Source organism: Oncorhynchus masou, chromosome 3 (assembly GCF_036934945.1).
Source record: "Oncorhynchus masou masou isolate Uvic2021 chromosome 3, UVic_Omas_1.1, whole genome shotgun sequence".
In the NCBI taxonomy this organism is placed as follows: Eukaryota; Metazoa; Chordata; class Actinopteri; order Salmoniformes; family Salmonidae; genus Oncorhynchus; species Oncorhynchus masou.
Window position 1 is genome coordinate 26,618,962 of NC_088214.1, and position 22,172 is coordinate 26,641,133.

Consider the following 22,172-nt stretch of genomic DNA (forward strand, 5'->3'; position numbering starts at 1 on the left):
TGTCAGGATTTGGCCAGGGTTGTTCCGGGTTTTTGTCAGTAGATGTCCCCATTGTGCTTTTTGTCCCTGTGTTTTTCCCTTGATCCCCATTATTGTTTGCACCTGTGTCTCGTTTCCCCTGATTGTATTTAAACCCTTTGTTTCCCTCAGTTCTGTGCTCTGTGTTTGTATGTTAGCACCCTGCCCTAGTGTTCTGTGTGCTCTTGTCGATTCCGGGTGACGTTCTTGTGGTATTCTGGTTTTTGTTTTTGTTTTTGTTTATTTTTGGTGAGTTTCTTTTGAGTTCTTTTGTGTTTTACCTACCACCTTTTGGATTTGCCATTTTTGTATTTTAGGATTTTTTCTTTATTAAATACACCGTCTTAAGTACTGCTGTGTCTGCCTCATCTTCTGGGTTCTGCTGTCTATTCGTGGCTCAGTTGGTTAAGTGACTGTTTCTCACTCCGGAGACCCAGGTTCGAAACCGGGTCCTGACATTTTGTAGACAGTTTTATTATATTGACCTCCCCAGAGTTCATTGGAAGAGGAAATCTTAACTCTAACATAGTCTATTAGCTAGAAAGATATCTTGGCAGCGTATAGAATATGTTGCTGTTGTAAAGCAAATTTTCTTAAATTCTACACATTTTTCCATTGAGTTGAGAAAATTTGGCAGTTTTAAAGCCAATTTCCAGCAATTGTACATGTTTTGGCATGGAGCTGAGAGACAATTTGGCAGTATTAAAGCTAATTTCCTGCAATTCTTTTAATTTAGCCATGGCTAATGTTGTCTTCCTCTGCTCAAACATTAAAATAAAATGAATGGGCATGTGCCCTGGATGCCCATACATTGTTTTGTTTTTTAAATGTAACTGTAACTTGGCCACTCAGGACCAGTTACTGTCTTCTTGGTAAGCAACTCCAGTGTAGATTTGGCCTTGTGTTTTTGGTTATTGTCCTGCTCAAAGGTGAATTAATCTCCCAGTGTCTAGTGGAAAGCAGACTGAACCAGGTTTTCCTCTAGGATTTTGCCTATGCTTAGCTCCATCCCGTTTCTTTTCATCTTGAAAAACTCCCCAGTCCTTAACAATTAGAAGCATACACATAACATGATGCAGCCACCACTACACTTGAAAATCTAGAGAGTGGTACTCAATAATGTGTTGTATTGCATTTGCACCAAACATAACACTGTATTCAGGACAAAAGGGTAAATTACTTTGACACATTATTTGCGGTATTACTTTAGGGCCTTGTTGCAAACAGGATTCATGTTTGGCAAATTTTTACTCATGAACTTATTTAGGCTTGCCATAACAGAGTGGTTGAATACATTTCAGCTTTTCATTTTGAATTCATTTGTAAAAATGTTGGAAAACATAAGTCCGCTTTGACATTATGGGGTATTGTGATGTCATTATGGGGTATTGTGATGTCATTATGGGGTATTGTGATGTCATTATGGGGTATTGTGATGTCATTATGGGATATTGTGTGTAGGCCAGTGACAACAAAACAATCTCAATGAAGGCAGGTAAAGTGACTAGGCATCAGAATAGATAATAATAAGTCAAATAAAGAACTGGGTATCAGCAGCAAATGATGAGTATAAAAGTGTGTGTGTATGTGTGCTTGTGTGTGTAATGGGTATGTATGTGTGTTTGTGTGGTGTCAATATCTGTGTGTTATGTGTGTGTGTGCCTATGTAGTGTATGTGAATGTGTGAGCGTTATGTGTTGGAGTGTCAATGTAGGGTGTGTATGGTGTGTATACATGTATATAGTCTAGTGAGGGTGCGTAGGGTCCGTGCAAATAGTTTGAGTACCATTCATTTACTATTTAGCAGTCTGGCTATTTAACAGTCTTATGGCTTGGGGGTAGGACGGTAGCAGAATGAACAGTCTATGGCTTGGGGGTAGAAGCTGTCTCGGAGCCTGTTGGTCCGAGAGCCGATGCTCCGGTAGCGTTTGCCAGACGGTAGCAGAGTGAACAGTCTATGGCTTGGGTGCCTGGAGTCTTTGGCCATTTTTCTGTGGTTTTAGTTAAGATGTTTTACTTCACTGTCAACTGAACAGTAACAGAATCCAGTATGTATAATAATAGTCTTTTGAACAGATGTGTTACTGTAAACCAGAACATAATGCAGGATTGATATGGTCTTTCCACACTATGATAATAGTGGGCTCTGCAAGGTGACTCTGTAGCGTTGGGAGAGCACTCAGCCCTGCTGGGAGTCCGTGACCAAGCCAATGCCAGCCCTCTGCATTACGCCACCTCACACGGGCACATCAGCACCATACAGCTCATTGTGCAGTTGACTGGTCCAGATGGTAAGACGTATTTACTTAGGTATTTATTTACTGTTATGCTGTGGTATATATCTTCCTTGAAACATCATTATTGTTTGCCATTTTTATATTGTCGCCAAAATCATATTTTTTGTTTGTTTTATCAGTCATGTGATATTGATGTATATATTTAAATGTATTGAGAATACAAAAATCTCTATCTGTGACCTTTGTGAAGAACTGAATGCCCGTGATGAGGAGGGCAACACTCCATTACACTGGGCTGTGCAGAGGACCCAGAGAGAGAGCTGTGCTTGCCTGCTGGACCTGGGGGCAGACTCGAACATCCTCAACCTCCGCCTCATGTCTCCCCTACACCTGGCTGTCAGCCTCGGACACAACCCTCTCGTTGAGGTCCGACCCTACCTGACCCCCCATTCAGCTCTACTCTAGTACAGGGGTTTTCACATGTTTCTTGCCCAAGGACCCCTGCCCCATCATAGGTTAACAAACAAAAAAAGTAATGTCTTGTCTTATCATCAGGTGAATGATAATAGCAAGTACAGTAATCAACATTTGAAATGTAATAGGTTTGGTGGGCAGTTTCATTATATAGACCTCCCAACAGTTCATTGGAAGAGGAAGTGTACACTCTAACATAGTCAATTAGATAGAAAGGTATCTTGGTGTCATAGAGAAAATGTTGCTGTTGTAAAGCAAATATTCTGCAATTTTTCCATTGAGCTGAGAGAATTCTAAAAATTTGAGGCTAATTTCCAGCAATTGTACATATTTTGGCATGGAGCTGAGAGACAATTTTGCAGTTTTCAAGCTAATTTCTATGCATTTTGCAGAGGTAATGCTCTGTTTCTCTGCTCAAACATTTTAGTAATATCAATGGGCATGTGCCCTGAATGTCCATATTCTAGAATTTACGACAATAATTTTCTATACAGAAAAAAACTGTACTTAGCTCCAATGACTTGAATTTCCTCTAAGTTGAGACATTTTAGCAATGAAGCTATTTATCTACTTTCCCAGAGTCTGATGAACAGGAACAGCTAGCATGGTAATTGTTCTTGTAGACTTCGAGTCATTGTACTAACGCCATCGAGCTTCGGCTCGTGAAACTACCTCTAACTTCATACTGGATGCAGACATAAAAAATGGTATCCATGATGGTATTCTGTTGCAACGAGAGGTTTTCACTGATCCTGACTGGCAGGGCCTTAAGTCCTATGGGGCTCCACTCCACTCATAGAACTGGAGTTACAACTCTGGTAACTATATCGTGGAGCTCCGCCCCATAGGGGAGCTCTGCTCCTAGTGGTTTAAGGCAGAGCCTAACACATTCAACTTAATGAAAAGGCCGGGCTCAGCCGTGGCTGCGACCAAATCCTGCAGTACTGTAACACACTGTGTCACAATATACTAGGTCCTCGGTCCAATCCATCCTACTCAGTCTAGAGGCATCGTCAATGACTATTGGGCAGATAAAACAGAATATGAGCCATACTAATCTGTACAACCAGATAGATTATACTTCAATATTCTGTCAATATTAAAAGATTAGTCTGATAGTACTGTAATACCAGTTACAGAAGCTATATCCCTCATCCTTCCACCCAAACACAGTCATAGACTTGTGGGCAGGTTAGAATACATGACTCTAATGTATTCTAATGTACCCTCATGCCATATAGTCATTCTAGCAATTCTGAGTGCAGGCTGAACCAATTTGGAAGACATACTCACTGATTCCTCAGTGTAACCCGCAACACTCAATCCATAGGCCAAAGCCAATGATTTGTGGGCAGATGACAGAATATCGGCCATACTAATCTGTCTCAGCAGATAGATGATACCTCAATATTCTATCAAAATTTGTGACCGGTCCAATAGTAAAGTAAGACTAGTTACAGTACTATTTCCCTCATCACTCTGCCCCACCCCCTTTGCAAGGGTGGGGGGAACAGTGGGCGTCATGGCACAAGGCGCTGCGCTCTCTCCCGTCCTCTCCCCTCATTCCATCATGGTCGCCGTCTCTTCTGGCCGCCCCTAGGGTGTCGCCAGGGTGACGTCACGACCACCTCTCTCGTCGGTGGAGTGGACCCAGGTCTACTAGAGAAGGTGAAGCTGGGAGGCTCTCTGGAAGATGCTCTAGCCCCTCCTGCTAAAGGCAGTTGCCTAGATAGCTGATTTCTGTCCTCCTCTAGCTTTTTGGCCATCAAAGACAGCCAGCGGTGTCGATCCGCGACCACTGAAGTGGCCATGGAGTATGGCGCCAGAAATCCTCCACGCCTCCTCTATCTCCTCTCCCAACAGCTCAGTCCTACCCGTGGTGAGACGGGAAAGAGAGGCTGCTAGGAGGGCAATATTATTTGCTGCTGCTACAGCCTGGACACCCAGAGCAAAGGACTTCTCTATCAGCTGAGCTGTGAGCCTGTCATTGGTCGTAGGTAGAGTGGGTTTTCTGGACGACGGCCAGGAGCTCAAACCCGGGACGAGGTATGCAGCCAAGGCGTCCGCGAGCCTTGGGATTTCCTGGGGCCTTCTGTCGTCCACTCTGCTGAATGGGGTGTACGCCTTTGCCGGCTCTCTGGCCGTCGAGGGCAAGGCTGGTGCCAACCGCAGAGCCGTCTTTCTTGGTTTAGAGTATGGGTCGTCCACCATCATATCCACTTCCGGGTTGGAGGGAGTGGGGGGAAGCGTGATATACAGCCGTCTCGCAGCCCGCTCAATGAACCCTGGAAAATCGGAGGGCAGAGAGGTCGTTGCGTAGGAGGGGACAGCAGAGAACTCAGAGCCTGGGGGGGGGTTCAACCTCAGTCTATGGAGTGGATCGTTGCGGAGAAAAATTCACAAGCTTCCCAATATCCTCGCCTTCTCTAGAGGTGGCATCATATGATGCCTCAGAACCTGAGGCTAGCACAGACATAGCGTCTGCTAGAGGGATCTCCTCCCTGAAAAATGCCCACCGCTGCTTCCTCGCCTTTAATGAAAGGAGGGAGCAGCTAGGTCATTCCGGGGATCTGTGAGGCCTCCCCTAGTGTGCTGTGATCCTAGGTTATAGGTTATGTGAGTCCACGCCATGGTGGAGCAGCGACACTGATCTCTTCAAAGAGCTTTTGGATTGGGTGGAAAAAACGTGCTCATTTTACAAGGACAACGTCCAGACTTGGAGATCGACAGCTGGTTCGTCCTGAGACTTATCTTCTCTCTTCTCTACTTGGCCAGTCAGTCCAGTCCAGTCGCTGAAGATAATGGGAGACTGATTGAGGGGAAGAATCCCCTTCTTTAGGGACACCTGTACTCCCATTGGCTGCAGGTTTGTGCATATTTTTCTCTCAGGCTATTCGCTGCCTAGGTAGCAGGGAAAACCACTAGGAGCAGAGCTCCATGATAAAGAACCTAGCTATGGCAGCTATTAGTTTGCTCTAGTGCGAGATGGCTTGGTTGGTTGCGGTCTCTCGTCTCTCTCTCGCAAAACAAACCCCTGGTCTAATACACCTATATTATACTTCTACACTTCCAGCTAATGCACCTCCATGTACTATTATTCATTCAGTCTAATAACATAAACTCAGCAAAAAAAGAGACGTCCTCTCACTGTCAACTGCGTTTATTTTCAGTAAACTTAACATGCGTAAATATTTGTATGAACATAAGATTCAACAACTGAGACATAAACTGAACAAGTTCCAAATGCGTGTGACTAACAGAAATGGAATAATGTGTCCCTGAACAAAGAGGGGGGGGGGTCAAAATCCAAAGTAACAGTCAGTATCTGGTACTGCAGTGCATCTCCTCCTCATTGACTGCACCAGTCCTTGCTGTGAGATGTTACCCCACTCTTCCACCAAGGCACCTGCAAGTTCCTGGACATTTCTGGGGGGAAAGGCCCTTGTCCTCACCCTCCGATCTAACAGGTCCCAAACGTGCTCAATGGGATTGAGATCCGGGCTCTTCGCTGGCCATGGCAGAACACTGCACAGTGTTGAGATTGCCTGCAGTGACAACAAGCTCAGTCGGATGATGCTATGACACACCGCCCCAGACCATGACGGACCCTCCACCTCCAAATCGATCCCGCTCCAGTGTACAGGCCTCGGTGTAACACTCATTCCTTAGACGATAAACTGGTCCAGTGATGACGGGTTTGTGCCCATAGACGACATTGTTGCCGGTGATGTCTGGTGAGGAACTGCCTTACAACTGCTTACAAGCCCTCAGCCCAGCCTCTCTCAGCCTATTGTGGACAGTCTGAGCACTGATGGAGGGATTGTGCGTTCCTGGTGTATCCCGGGCTGTTGTTGTTGCCATCCTGTACCTGTCCCGCAGGTGTGATGTTCCGATGTGCCGATCCTGTGCATGTGTTGTTACACGTGGTCTGCCACTGCGAGGACGATCAGCTGTCCGCCCTGCCTACCTGTAGCGCTGTCTTAGGCATCTCACAGTAAGGACATTGCAATTTATTTCCCTGGCACATCTGCAGTCCTCATGCCTCCTTGCAGCATGCCTAAGGCACGTTCACGCAGATGTGCAGGGACCCTGGGCATCTTTTTTCGTGTGTTTTCAGAGTCAGTAAAAAGGCCTCTTTAGTGTCCTAAGTTTTCATAACTGTGACCTTAATTGCATACTGTCTGTAAGCCGTTAGTGTCTTAACGACCGTTCCACAGGTGTATGTTCATTCATTGTTTATGGTTCATTGAACAAGCATGGGAAACGGTGTGTAAACCCTTTACCAAGAAGATCTGTGAAGTTATTTGGATTTTTACAAATTATCTTTCAAAGACAGGGTCCTGAAAAAGTTTTTTTTTTTTGCTGAGTTTATATTATATGATATTCTACGATATTATATGATGATATATGACATAATAAGATATGATATCATTCAGTATGACATGATATTATAAATAATTATGTTTTTCCACAGCTGTTACTGTCTCACAGCAACACGGATGCCAACCTGATGGGAGGCCAAGGGAACACACCTCTAATGTTGGCCTGCTCGGTTGATAACCATGAAGCTGTTCGTCTACTTGTGTGTGAATATTAATTATATGGCCACTGTATAATTGTCAAATTGTGTGTTCTTGATGTTTGAACAAGGAGACGTGTGTGATTCATTGATCGTTAGTGATGTCCTATGAGGTTTTTGTAATGTAACTACACTAATTTCACCTGCTGTTCTCAGCTTAAATACAGAGCCAGACTATGTCAACAGAACAAGCTGGGGCAGTATCCAATTCACGCAGCAGCGTTTGCGGGGGCTAAAAAATCAATGCTGGTGGTTCTTCAGAAAGGTAAGTAAATAAGAAACATTTGCTTTCCTATTACAGTAATCAAATACTCATTTTGGTACTCAAACAATTCTTACTCACTAATTTTCTCTGCTGAAGGTGAGGAGATGGGTTTCTCAACTGAAACGCACATCAACTACGTGGACAAATCATTCAGCACTCCTCTTCATCTGGCCGTCCATGGAGGAAACCTGGAGGCGATCAAACTCTGCATAGAACAGGGAGCAAAAATTGACCAAAAACAGGTATGTCAGCTGGTGATGATGACGCTAAGAAGCTTTTTCTGTGCATATGTAAATAATCATTCAAACTGCACCTACAAATATCATATACCGTATATTCACATATATGGATTACAAAATCTAACACAAAAATAACTTTGATTCTTTCTCAGAACCATAGACAAAAGCACATATATTTAGAAGGTGTCACGGTTTTCTATAGGTGGAAGAGAGTCGGACCAAAATGCGGCGTGGCTATTGTGATTCATATTTTAATGAAACAATGAAAAAACACGAATCAATAAGAAAACAACAAACGTAACACGAATACCGAAACAGCCTATACTGGTGCAAACTAACACACGACAGAAACAAGGACAATCACCCACGAAACACTCAAAGAATATGGCTGCCTAAATATGGTTCCCAATCAGAGACAACGATAAACACCTGCCTCTGATTGAGAACCACTTCAGACAGCCATAGACTAACCTAGAACACCCCACTAAGCTACAATCCCAATACCTGTGAAAAAACCCCAAGACAAAACACACCACATACAAAAACCCATGTCACACCCTGGCCTGACCAAATAGATAAAGAAAACACAAAATACTAAGACCAGGGCGTGACAGAAGGCTTCTGAGTAATAGGAAAGACCAATTATGAACCTTAATTATCCTTTTCTTCTAATATAAAACAGTTCCCGTTACAGGCATTCATTTGAAAGGTTCTTAGAACTGAGGTTTTTACAATGTGTTACAGTAAGCAACAATGAGTTATTATGCATCCACTAATAATGGGTACATTGTCAGTTCATGTTACACCCAAGAGACATCGGAAGACATCGGAAGAACCAAATCCACTCTAAATCTAATCAAGGGGAACGGACCAGTGTCTGTAATATCCTGACATCATTTCAAACTGGTCTGTCATTGTGACCTCTGTCATGTCTTTGTGCTTCTCTTTACAGTGTGACAAATCCACAGCCCTCCACTTTGCCTGCACCCAGGGAGCATTCGAGGCCGTCAAACTCATGCTATCGGCATATGATAGAGTTTGTGATGTCATCAATATCCCAGATGGAGCTAGCCAAACTCCACTGCATAAGTAGTACACCGTTTACTGTATGCATTTTCATTGGACAAGACATTTAGGTAAAAAATTATATCCTACTCTCTTCTCATATTTTTCACCAACAGGGCAACAATATTTGACCATGTTGGATTGGCTGAGTACCTCATTTCAAAGGTGAACACAAAACAAGAAAAGTACCAAGAGAAAAATATGAATATTTCCAGTGTTTCACGATCTTATCATATTCAGATTTATTCTTTGACAGGGTGCAGACATTAATTCCATTGACTGTAAGGGTCATACGCCACTGCTTCTGGCAACAAGCTGTAGTGCATGGAAAACAGTGGGCCTTCTTCTTACACATGGTAAGTTTCTCAAAGAGAAGCATATGTCTCACATGTAGTTTATACTATTGGATGGTTTGTCATGATCCTGTTCATCCTCTCCTATTTTAGGGGCTAATTTGAAAATAAAAGACAAATATGACTGCAATTTCCTTCACCTTGCCATCTTGCAGCCTAAAGGTCTGAAAAACCTTTCTCCAGAAGTCTTACAGGTAACATTCTATAATGAACATACCTGCTTGAAGTTTCAATAGCAATGATGAAGCTTCCAAAATTACGCTGAGATCCATGTTAAAATTTTAAGGCAACGTCATAAATTCTAAATATTGCAATGAGCTCATACAGTATGTTTTAATGAGCTCTAGTGAGGGATCTTGTAAGAACGAACACGTAGTGCATTACTGCCACCTAGCGTTGAGAACTTGAAGCAAATCCAACACACGAAGAAGAAGTAGGATCACAGGATCATAAGTGTTAGCCTTTGTATTAAACAAGGTTCATTATTAAACCCATATATCTTCTTGTGACTGTCTCAGTAGGATTGACATGTACAATCATTTTGAATAAAGTTTGCAGTAAACACTTAGTTTGACTCTTGAGACCCGGATGTTATCATATTGTCTTTTGCCACACAGTGCAGCAATGTGAAAGAGCTCCTGGGTGCGGAGGACAATGAGGGTTGTACTCCCCTACATTACGCCTGCAGACTGGGAATCCCAGAGTCAGTGACGGACATGCTCGGACTCAACGTCTCACTTGATCAGAAGTCTAAGCAGAAGAAATCTGCACTGCATTTCGCAGCCGAGTGAGTAACTTAAGGAGTAAGACGTGGTATATGGCCAATATACCACGGCTAAGGGCTGTTCTTAGGCACGACGCAACGTGGACACAGCCCGTAGCCGTGGTATATTGGCCATATATCACTTACCCCCGAGGTGCCTTATTGCTATTATAAACTGCTTACCAACGTAATTAGTGCAGTAAAAGTTGTGTCATACCCAGTGTATAAGGTCTGATATACCACGGCTGTCAGCCAATCAGCATTCAGGGCTCGACCCACCAAGTTTATAATTCTGAATAAATCTCTACATTGACTCATTGAGTTGTCAATAGACGCATTATACCCCATAAACATGAACAATTTCACTGTTTGCTATTTTGGCTGGTTTTCAGTTTAGCATTAGTTGTATTTGATAACTTACTTTTTATGATCAATCTTTTCTATTCCAGGTATGGGAGGATAAACACCTGCCACAGACTCCTGGAGTGGATGACCTGCACCAGGCTGCTGAACGAGGGAGATGAGAGGGGGATGACTCCCCTCCACCTGGCATCCCGAGGCGGCCATATTAAAGTGCTGGAGCTACTGCTGCGGAAAGGAGCTCTGTTCCACAGGTACAGTACTCAGTGGTGAAAAAAGTACCCCAATTTTCATACTTGAGTAAAAGTAAAGATACCTTAATAGAAAATGACTCAAGTAAAAGTGAAAGTCACCCAGTAAAATACTTGTAAAGGCGTCTGTGTGTAGCTGGTGAGATGAGTCAGGCACAGAACAGCAGATATGAGTAATAAAATCCTTTACTCAAAAATTCAAACATAACACGTAATATACACACACAATAGAACAAACAATCACTCACAAATACAACATGTAGAACAGGGGGTTAAATAACAAGCAAGTAATTGATTAAGCAAAGCCAGGTGTGATAAGACAAAGACAGAACAAATGGAAAATGAAAAGTGGATCAGCGGTGGCTAGAAAGCCGGGGACGTCGACCGCAGAACGCCGCCCGAACAAGGAGAGGGACAAGGAGAGGGACCGACTTCAGCGGAAGTCGTGACAATACTACTTGAGTAAAAGTCCAAAAGTATTTGGTTTTAAATAACATTAAGTATTAAAGGAAAATGTAATTGCTAAAATATACTTAATTATAACAAGTAAAAGTATAAATAATGTTTTATTCCTTATATAAAGCAAACCAGGTGGCATCATTTTCATTCTTTCTTTTTTTACGGATAGACAGAGGCATGCTCCAACACTCAGACATCATTTACATTCAAAGCATGTGTTTAGTGAGTCTGCCAGATCAGAGGCTGGAGGGATGTTCTCTTGATAAGTGTGTGAATTAGACAAATTTCCTGTCTTGCTAAGTATTCAAAATGTAACGAGTACTTTTGGGTGTCGGGGAAAATGTATGGAGTAGAAAGTACATCATTTTCTTTAGGAATGTACTGAAGTAAAAGTAAAGTGGTAAAGTACAGATACCCAAAAACACTACTTAAGTAGTACTTTCAAGTATTTTTACTTAATTACTTTACACCACTGACAGTATTTCAGACCTGCTACGCACACACTCACTCAAACTCGACGTTAATCCAAGTGAGGTGAACCATTATTGCCCAAACCAGTGGAAAACAATGTCTATATTTTTACTAGATTTTCCATTTTGAATCAGCTGCAGTACTAATGAATGTTTACTATATGCCATTGCAGTGATTCTAAAGGTTGGACCTGTCTACATCACGCTGCAGGAGAGGGATATACCCAGACCATGATCATACTCCTGCAATCAAATATCAAACTGCTGGACAAAACAGATGAAGACATGGTTTGGGTCCTCTCATTTTCCACATTCCCTTACCCTCAGGTGGGCTCATCTTCACATTCCCTTACCCTCAGGTGGGCTCATCTTCACATTCCCTTACCCTGAAGTGGGCTCATCTTCACATTCCCTTACCCTGAGGTGGGCTCATCTTCACATTCCCTTACCTTGAGGTGGGCTCATCTTCACATTCCCTTACCCTGAGGTGGGCTCATCTTCACATTCCCTTACCTTGAGGTGGGCTCATCTTCACATTCCCTTGCCCTCAGGTGGGCTCATCTTCACATTCCCTTACCCTGAGGTGGGCTCATCTTCACATTCCCTTACCCTCAGGTGGGCTCATCTTCACATTCCCTTACTCTGAGGTGGGCTCATCTTCACATTCCCTTACCCTGAGGTGGGCTCATCTTCACATTCCCTTACTCTGAGGTGGGCTCATCTTCACATTCCCTTACCCTCAGGTGGGCTCATCTTCACATTCCCTTACCCTCAGGTGGGCTCATCTTCACATTCCCTTACCCTGAGGTGGGCTCATCTTCACATTCCCTTACTCTGAGGTGGGCTCATCTTCACATTCCCTTACCATGAGATGGGCTCATCTTATCTGTTTCCTTTCTGTTTAGCTTGAGGGAGTAAGATGTCTATGTTGATATACTGAGAAAGTCTTCCCCAAATAGATATCATTCCTCTTTCTGAAAAAGGAAATCCAAAGGTTATTGTTGCCGTTATATACAATCCTCTGTTCTAATTTCGAAGTGCTATGTTTTACTTTTGGTCCAGAACACAGCGTTACATTTGGCTGCCAGGGAGGGCCATGCGGCTGCAGTGACACTGCTCCTGGGCAGAGGGGCCCAGATGACGCTCAACAAGAGTGATGCCTCCTTCCTCCACGAAGCTGTTCTCAACGGCAGGAAAGACGTTGCCTTCGCTGTCATCCACAATGAGAGGTTGGGCCACTGTTGCAAGATACAGTGGATACTTTATCTATGTGCTGTTACGATGCCTTGACAGTACAGTGATGTGTTTGATTATTGGTATTCAGTTGGATTGCAGGACAATGCCATATTGACATGTACAATATAATCTGTTTGTTTCAGATGTGCTGAGGCTATGCTATTGTTTGAAGTGAAGTCAACTAAGCGATGTGTTGTCATGGACATGATAGAGTTCCTGCCTGAGTCATTCAAAGTTAGTTTTATTTTATTTTTACACTATGCATAAAGGAAACTATCATAAAGTAAATGGATACAAATCTCCCATTTCTCAGTCAGCATATTAGAAAACATTAATGGTGCAGTGTTTCTCCACAGCATCTTTTGGACACTTGTGTGAAGGAGTCAGATGATGACGTAAATAGTTACAACTACTCTGTACGTCTGTTCTCTCTATTCTGTATTTGGTATTACCTTCTTGAAACTCAGATTCATTATTGCTTAATCAAATTCACAAAAACATTCCAGTTTGGGCGTGTTGTAAACTAATATGTCTTTTATCAACAGATCGAGTACACTTTCAAATGGCTCCAAGCTCCCATTCATATCATTAAGCTTGCAAAAACAGACAAAAGCTACTACTTCCAGCCTCTCACTGCACTAAACGTTAGTACCCACTGCAATACTGTAGAGCAGTGTTCCCAACTCTGGTCCTCCAGTACCCCAACAGTACATCTTTTTATTGTAACCCTGGACAAGCACACCTGATTCAACTTGTCAACTAATCATCAAGCCCTCAATGAGTTGAATGAGGTGTGTTTGTCCAGGGCTACAAAGAAAATGTGTACTGTTGAGGGTACTGGAGGACCAGGGTTGTGAAACACTACTGTAAACTGAACTGCACTGTTTTCTAACATGGAATTTGTCTCTAGGGTTAAGGGCCTTGAAGTTTCCCCAACTGACACTTTAAAGCAAAAGAGTGCAATATCAGAAACAGGTCATATACGGTGACTTCGGAATGTAATTTGACCCCTTGACTTTTCCCACATTTTGTTACATTACAACATTATTCTTAAATTGATTTTTTTTTTTTTTACTTCCAGCAATCTACACACAATATCCCATAATGACAAATCGAAAACAGGGTTTTAGACATTTCTGCAAATGTATTAACAATAAAAACAGAAACACCAAATTTACATAAGTATTCAGACCCTTGACTATGAGAATTGTGAGCAGTTGATATTATTCTCTAATAACACAGACCCCAAAGCAAATCAGGGGGAGAAAAATATATTTATTCAAAGAGAACAAATCATAGTTGTTATGCTGGAAAGTAGATGACAGATGTTCATTCTACCCTGTCCTCAATGATTTCTCCACTGAACAAAGAGACAGGATGTAGTTTATACCCCAACCCTAGCCTGCAGTTGACCAATTAGAATTCCTTGTAGCAAAATTGGGCCAATGGTCAAAAAACAGGAAATATGAGTCCTGGACTGAAATTCCTCCCGTGTCCCTAAACCATTAATCTTCAGTTCCCCTCTTGACCTTTAGTCCTCTGCATTGTGTATTTACCTTTGAATATTCTTACATAATCAAAATTGAGCTCAGGTGCATCCTGTTTCCATTGATAATCCTTGAGATGTTTCTACAACTTGATTGGAGTCCATCTGTGGTAAATTCAATTGATTGGACATGATTGGAAAGGCACACACCTGTATAGATAAGGTCCCACAGTTGACAGTGTATGTCAGAGTAAAAACCAAGCCATGAGGTCGAAGCAATTGTCCGTAGAGCTCCGAGACAAGATTGTGTCGAGGCACAGATCTGGGGAAGGGTACCAAACAATGTCTGCAGCATTGAAGTTCCCCAAGAACACAGTGGCCTCCATCATTCTTAAATGGAAGAGGTTTGGAACCACCAAGACCACCAAACTGAGCAATCACTCTGACAGAGCTCCAGAGTTCCTCTGTGGAGATGGGAGAACCTTCCAAAAGAACAACCATCTCTGCAGCACTCCACCAAAAGGCCCTTATGGTAGAGTGGTCAGACGGAAGCTACTCCTCAGTAAAAGGCACATGACGGCCTACTTGGAGTTTGCCAAAAGGCACCTAAAGACTCTCAGACTATGAGAAACAAGATTCTCTGGTCTGATGAAACCAAGATTGAACTCTTTGGCCTGAAGTGTCACGTCTGGAGAAAACCTGGCACCATCCCTACGGTGAAGCATGTTGGTGGCCGCATCATGCTGTGGGGATGTTTTTCAGAAGCAGGGACTGGTAGACTAGTCAGGATTGAGGGAAAGATGAACGGAGCAAAGTATAGAGAGATCCTTGATGAAAACCTGCTTCAGAGAGCTCAGGACCTCAGACTGGGGTGAAAGTTCACCTTCCAACAGGAAGGTGAACCTAAACACACAGCCAAGACAACACAGGAGTGGCTCCCGGACAAGTCTCTGAATGTCCTTGAGTGGCCCAGCCAGAGCCTGGACTTGAACCCGATCGAACATCTCTGGAGAGACCTGAAAATAGCTGTGCATCGACGCTCCCCATCCAACCTGACAGAGCTTGAGAGGATCTGCAGAGAAGAATGGGAGAAACTCCCCAAATACAGGTGTGCCAAGCTTGTAGCATTATACCCAAGAAGACTTAAGGCTGTAATCGCTGCCAAAGGTGCTTCAACAATGTATTGCTTAAAGGGTCTGAATGCAATGTGATATTTTTATTTTTTTATTTTTTGTAAATTAGCAAACATTTCTAAAAACCTGTTTTTGCTTTGTAATTATGGAGTATTTTGTGTACATTGACGAGGGAAAAAAATATTTAATTAATTTTAGAATGAAGCTGTAACGTAACAAAATGTGGAAAAAATCAAGAGGTCGGAATACTTTCTGAAGGCACTGCATGTATTTGCCATTCCCACAACACAACATTGTTGGATAGTGAAAAGGAAAACATAATTATCTGATATGTATTCAAAGTGTTTATATTGTTATTTTTTTACTAGTCCATGGTGCAATTTAATTGCATAGAGCTTCTGACCCATCCTGTCTGCAAGAAGTATCTAGAAATGAAATGGTGAGTGACACTGCATGACCTTTATCATAATACGTCATACTACCGTCTCCAACCCTGTAAATATCAACATCATACTACCGTCTCCAACCCTGTAAATATCAACATCATACTACCGTCTCCAACCCTGTAAATATCAACATCATACTACCGTCTCCAACCCTGTAAATATCAACATCATACTACCGTCTACAACCCTGTAAATATCAACATCATACTACCGTCTCCAACCCTGTAAATATCAACATCATACTACCGTCTCCAACCCTGTAAATATTAACATCATACTACCGTCTCCAACCCTGTAAATATCAACATCATACTACCGTCTCCAACCCTGTAAATATCAACATCATACTACCGTCTACAACCCTGTAAATATCAACATCATACTACCGTCTCCAACCCTGTAAATATTAACATCATACTACCGTCTCCAACCCTGTAAATATTAACATCATACTACCGTCTCCAACCCTGTAAATATTAACATCATACTACCGTCTCCAACCCTGTAAATATTAACATCATACTACCGTCTCCAACCCTGTAAATATTAACATCATACTACCGTCTCCAACCCTGTAAATATTAACATGATACTACTGTCTCCAACACTGTAAATATTAACATGACACTACTGTCTCCAACACTGTAAATATTAACATGACACTACTGTCTCCAACACTGTAAATATTGACAACATCAAATTAAAAGTCATGCCAAGCTATAGTATATAGTAAGCTATATACAAAATATATTAGTGAACAGTCGCCTGCGAATACTCACCAAATGGTTTCTTATATCTATTTAGGAACGCCTATGGTATCAAAGTGCATCTGCTCAATCTGGCTGTCTACTCACTTGGTCTGGGGCCTCTGACACACATCATTCATACTCTGAAGCCCATCCTCAACACCAATGTCACCCATACTACATCACCATCATCATCAGTAAGCATGGTGACCACCTCCCTTGACAAGGTGCCGTATGAGATCCGATTACATCCACAGCAAAGACATTAGACTTCTTTCCTAGTGTATTTGTTTGTCTCAGAAACCCAATAACAACTCCTCCATCTTCACAGCAATGCTATTTTATCACCACCTGCATGTTCCTGATTCTTGCCATGAATCTGTACACAGTTGGCAAGGAGCTGGTGCAGATAGTTCAGCAGGTAATCATGGAAATCTAAAGCTGTTCTAAATACTGCAGCCTCAATCCATGGTATGTGATTTATCTGGTAGTGTGATTTGATCATTTTAAATATATTGTAGCGAAGTTAACCCAACACCTAGCAACCTTGTCAAAGAGTTTGGATAACTTGGTATAAAGTTTAAGGTGGTTGGTTGACAGTCGCTGAACCCGGGTTCGAGACCCATTCGGGGCTACCTCCCGAATTCGTTACAATTTTGAAATAGACGTTAATTTGATGTGTTTCTATTCAAGGGTTCAAAGTACTTCCGTGATGTGACCAATGCATTAGACTGGGGTGCTGCCGTCACTTCTCTGTTGTTTGTGATCCCTTTACTGATGGACTACAAGGAGACATGGCATTGGGAGGCTGGGGTAGTGGCAGTTCTTCTATCCTGGATCAACTTTCTCCTCTATTTCCAACGGTATGGAGACTGAATGTTTTTTTTTTACATAAAATAGTGTAGGTTTACTGAGATTCATCTTTGAAGAAACACTTATTTATATTAACTGATCAAATGTATTTTTATCAACAAAAGCAATTTTAAGAAATGAAATCACTATTGGTCCACAGGTTTGAACGTGTTGGGATCTACGTGGTGATGTTTTTAGAGATTGCAAAAACTCTTTTAAGCATCATTGTACTGTTCTTCTTCTTGCTGCTTGCATTTGCATTGGCTTTTTATGCCCTGATACAAGACCAGGTATGTTCACAGGACCATAGAGATTTAAAAATGTTTAATCTCTATGTGAAGAACATTGTGTTGTGTAATGTATGTAGCTGAATGTTTTGTCTGTGAACATCTGTTAAAAATGACCAATAACTTGTACCTGTATTTGTATAATGCATTTCCACAGTTACAGTGAGCTCCGAAAGCTTTGGTGAGAGTGACACATTTGTTGTTGTTTTGGCTTTGTACTCCAGCGCTTTGGATTTTAAATGATGCAATGACTATGAGGTTAAAGAGCAGACTGTCAGCTTCAATCTGAGGGTATTTTCATTCATATGGGGTGAACAGTTTAGAAATTACAGCACTTTTTGTACATACTGTAGTCCTCCCATTTTAGGGGATCAAAAATACTGGGACAAATGAACTAATGTATTTTAAAGTAGTCAAAAGTGAAGTATTTGGTCCCATATGCATAGCATGCAATGACTACAGCAAGCTTGTGACTCTACAAATGTGTTGGATGCATTTTTGATGGTTTCAGATTATTTTGTGCTCATTAGAAAATAATGGTAAGAAATGTATTGTGTCATTTTGGAGTCTCTTTTATTGTAAATAAGAATATAATATCTTTCTAACACTACTATATTAATGAGGATGCTATCATGATTACGGATAATCCTGAATGAATCGTGAATAATGATGAGTGAGAAAGTTACAAAATGCACAAATATCATACCCCCAAGACATGCTAACCTCTCACCATTACAATAATAGGAGAGGATAGCATATATATTTTTTGGGGGGGAGGGGGGGTGATATTTGTGTGTCTAACTTTCTCACTCACCATAATTCACAATTTATTCAGGATTATCCATAATCATGGTAGAAACAGTGACTCCAAAATGACACAACACATTATTTACCATTCATTTCTATTGGGTACAAAATAATCTGAAACGTAACCAAAACAAACAGCAAATGCATCCAACAAATTTGTAGAGTCACAAACTGGATGTAATCATTGCGTGCTAGGAATATGGAACCAAATACTTAACTTTTGACTTCTTTAATACAATTAATACACATATACAGTTGAAGTCAGAAGTTTACATACACTTAGATTGGAGTCATTCAAACTCGTTTTTCAACCCCTCCACAAATTTCTTGTAAACACACTAAAGTTTTGGCAAGACGGTTAGGACATCTACTTTGTGCATGACACAAGTAATTTTTCCAACAATTGTTTACAGACAGATTATTTCACTTATAATTCACTGTATCACAATTCCAGTGGGGTAGAAGTTTACATTCACTAAGTTGACTGTACCTTTAAACAGCTTGGAAAATTCCAGAAAATGATGTCATGGCTTTAGAAGCTTCTGATAGGCAAATTGACATCATTTAAGTCAATCGGAGGTGTACCTGTGGATGTATTTCAAGGCTTACCTTCAAACTCAGTGCCTCTTTGCTTGACATCATGGGAAAATCTAAATAAAGCAGACAAGACCTCAGAAAAAATATTGTAGACCTCCACAAGTCTGGTTCATCCTTGGGAGCAATTTCCAAACTCTTGAAGGTACCACATTCATCTGTACAAACAATAGTATGCAAGAATAAACACCATGGGACCACGCAGCCGTCATACCGCTCAGGAAGGAGACGCGTTCTGTCTCCTAGAGATGAACGTACTTTGGTTGGAAAAGTGCAAATCAATCCCAGAACAACAGCAAAGGACCTTGTGAAGATGCTGGAGGAAACAGGTACAAAAGTATCTATATTCACAGTAAAACGAGTCCTATATCGACAACCTGCAAGTAAGAAGCCACTGCTCCAAAACCGCCGTTTTGCAACTGCACATGGGGACAAAGAGCGTACTTTTTGGAGAAATGTCCTCTGGTCTGATGAACAAAAATAGAACTGTTTGACCATTATGACCATCGTTATGCTTGGAGGAAAAAGGGGGTGGCTTGCAAGCCGAAGAACACCATCCCAACCATGAAGCACGGTGTGGCAGCATCTTGTTGTGGGGATGCTTTGCTGCAGGAGGGACTGGTGCTCTTCACCAAATAGATGGCACCATGAGGCAGGAAAATTATGCGGATATATTGAAGCAACATCTCAAGACATCACTCAGGAAGTTAAAGCTTGGTCGCAAATGGGTCTTCCAAATGGACAATGACCCCAAGCATACTTCCAAAGTTGCTGCAAAATGGCTTAAGGACAACAAAGTCAAGGTATTGGAGTGGCCATCACAAAGCCCTGACCTCAATCCCATAGAAAATGTGTGGGTAGAACTGAATAAGAATGTGCGAGCAAAGAGGCCTAAAAACCTGACTCAGTTACACCAGCTCTGTCAGGAGGAATGGGCCAAAACCACCCAACTTATTGTGGGAAGCTTGTGGAGGGCTTCCCGAAATGTTTAACCCAAGTTAAATCATTTAAATGCAATGCTACCAAATACTAATTGAGTGTATGTAAACTTCTGACTCACTGGGAATGTGATGAAATAAATACAAGCTGAAATAAATCATTCTCTCTACTATTATTCTGACATTTCACATTCTTTAAATAAAGTGGTGATTCTAACTGACCTAAGACAGGGAATTTTTACAAGGATTAAATGTCAGGAATTGTGAAAAACTGAGTTGAAATGTATTTTGCTAAGTTGTATGTAAACTTCCGACTTCAACTGTAAGTGAATTTGTTGCAATACTTTTGGTTCCCTAAAATGGGGGGATTATGCGCATAAAGTGCTGTAATTTCTTAATGGTTCAACCGATATGGATGAAAATACCCTCAAATGAAAGCTGACCGTCTGCACTTCAAATCCAAAGTGCTGGAGTACAGAGCCAAAGCAACAACAAACTAATGTGTCACTGTCCCAACAATTTTGGAGTTCACTGTATATGACTACATGCATCTTTGTTCCCAGAACGTTGTTGACAGTGGATCTAGCATGCTGCTAGCAATCATGCAAGTATTTTTCATGATGGTTGGAGAACTCAACTACCAAGAAAATATCCTGAAGCCATTTCTGAACGGGATTCTGCCATTCCCTTCTTTGACCTATGCCATTTTTGTTATGTTTACTTTCGCTGTGCCCATTCTCCTCATGAACCTAATGGTAAGTACTAAAATCCTACAGGAAGCAATTTTCTTACACTCCCATTATCAACTACGGATGCTTCATTGCATCTACATGACTATCTTTTGTGTGACATAGATTGGCTTGGCTGTTGGTGACATAGCAGAAGTACAGGCGAATGCTGTGCTGAAGCAAATGGGAATGCAGGTGTGTTTTGATTTCTTTGTCATGCTTTTTCAAACTCATAAAGAATTTTCAAACTCTTTACTAGTGTTTGACGGCCAGGATTAAAAAAAAAATCTGCATGTATTATAAACCATTATTCTATAGATTGAGCTTCACACTAGTCTAGAAGAGAAGATGCCGTACTGGTTAATGAAGAGGGTTGACCAGGCCTCTCTCACTGAGTACCCTAACAGAGCCTACGGCAGAAAGGTGTGTCCTTTCTACAAGTGGTCGTATTTAAAATAATATGTTAACTGCCCTTTGAATGTTTGTGTAAAATGGAAGGGCTTTCAAATTGAAAAACAGAACAAATATTTTGAGATCCTTTCGAAGGCGTGTACTTTCTTCAGTTTATCTATTGATCTATAAAAATTGAGAATCAGTTAGTTTAAAGGATTGTTTAATCAACTAATACTCTGCATGGAAATACTTATGGAGAGACATGGAGGGTGTCCAAGCCCACCACAGGACACTGTTAGTTTTTGGTATAGATGTTTGGTAAACAACATAGTAATAATGAATAGTCTAAATCTCCTTTAACAGAGAGAAATGTTCTTTGCAATGCTGGGTATGGGGCATGAGAGAACCCGTCTCAGCCCCACTTCCCCTCCATCTACACCTATGGAACAGGAAATCAGTCAACAGAAGTACAGGTGAGGACTTAGTTCACACCAGTGGTTTGTTTGACCTTATTCAAATACAACAGCAGAGCAATGCACAAGTATTAACATGATATTGTTTATCAGTATTTAGTTTATCAGTATTTAAAGTGCATTCTATCAATTTTGTTTTAAGCGCTTCAATACTACACACATTTTTAGACTATTAAAATAGATTATATATTATTTACCCAGGCTGAAGGAGATGTCCAATGTTATCGAGAAGCAGCACAACCTGCTGAAGCTGATCGTTCAGAAGATGGAGATCAGTTCGGAGGTGGAGGAGGAGCATGATGGTCCTCAGCTGTTCCAGGGCTACGGGAACAAGTCCCTCCCCTCCCAGAGCAAATGGAACCCTCTGCTGAGGGCACTGGGAGCTAGGAAGTAACATCCATCACATATATTATAATGGACTGACAAGTCAACCCCTGCACATCACCCATTCAATATTTCAGCTAAACTAATCGACAGTGTTCCTTTAGTAATGTATATTACTGGATGTAAGGGAAGACAA

The 22,172-nt window shown here is 41.6% G+C and overlaps 1 protein-coding gene across 1 annotated transcript; it reads left to right on the forward strand.

Moving 5' to 3' along the window:
- Window positions 1-1,710: 1,710 nt before the first annotated feature.
- Window positions 1,711-22,172, forward strand: trpa1a (transient receptor potential cation channel, subfamily A, member 1a). Its single transcript, XM_064926504.1, is given in 28 exon segments — window positions 1,711-1,728; window positions 2,159-2,309; window positions 2,506-2,681; window positions 7,204-7,311; window positions 7,465-7,573; window positions 7,670-7,815; window positions 8,765-8,901; window positions 8,994-9,062; window positions 9,118-9,233; window positions 9,324-9,424; window positions 9,848-10,017; window positions 10,443-10,607; window positions 11,707-11,821; window positions 12,596-12,762; window positions 12,913-13,003; window positions 13,126-13,185; window positions 13,315-13,413; window positions 15,757-15,827; window positions 16,639-16,807; window positions 16,912-17,001; window positions 17,274-17,443; window positions 17,593-17,722; window positions 20,539-20,543; window positions 20,636-20,813; window positions 20,913-20,981; window positions 21,105-21,209; window positions 21,543-21,652; window positions 21,854-22,172. Coding segments are annotated over 28 exon segments (3,288 nt in total). The 3' UTR covers window positions 22,047-22,172.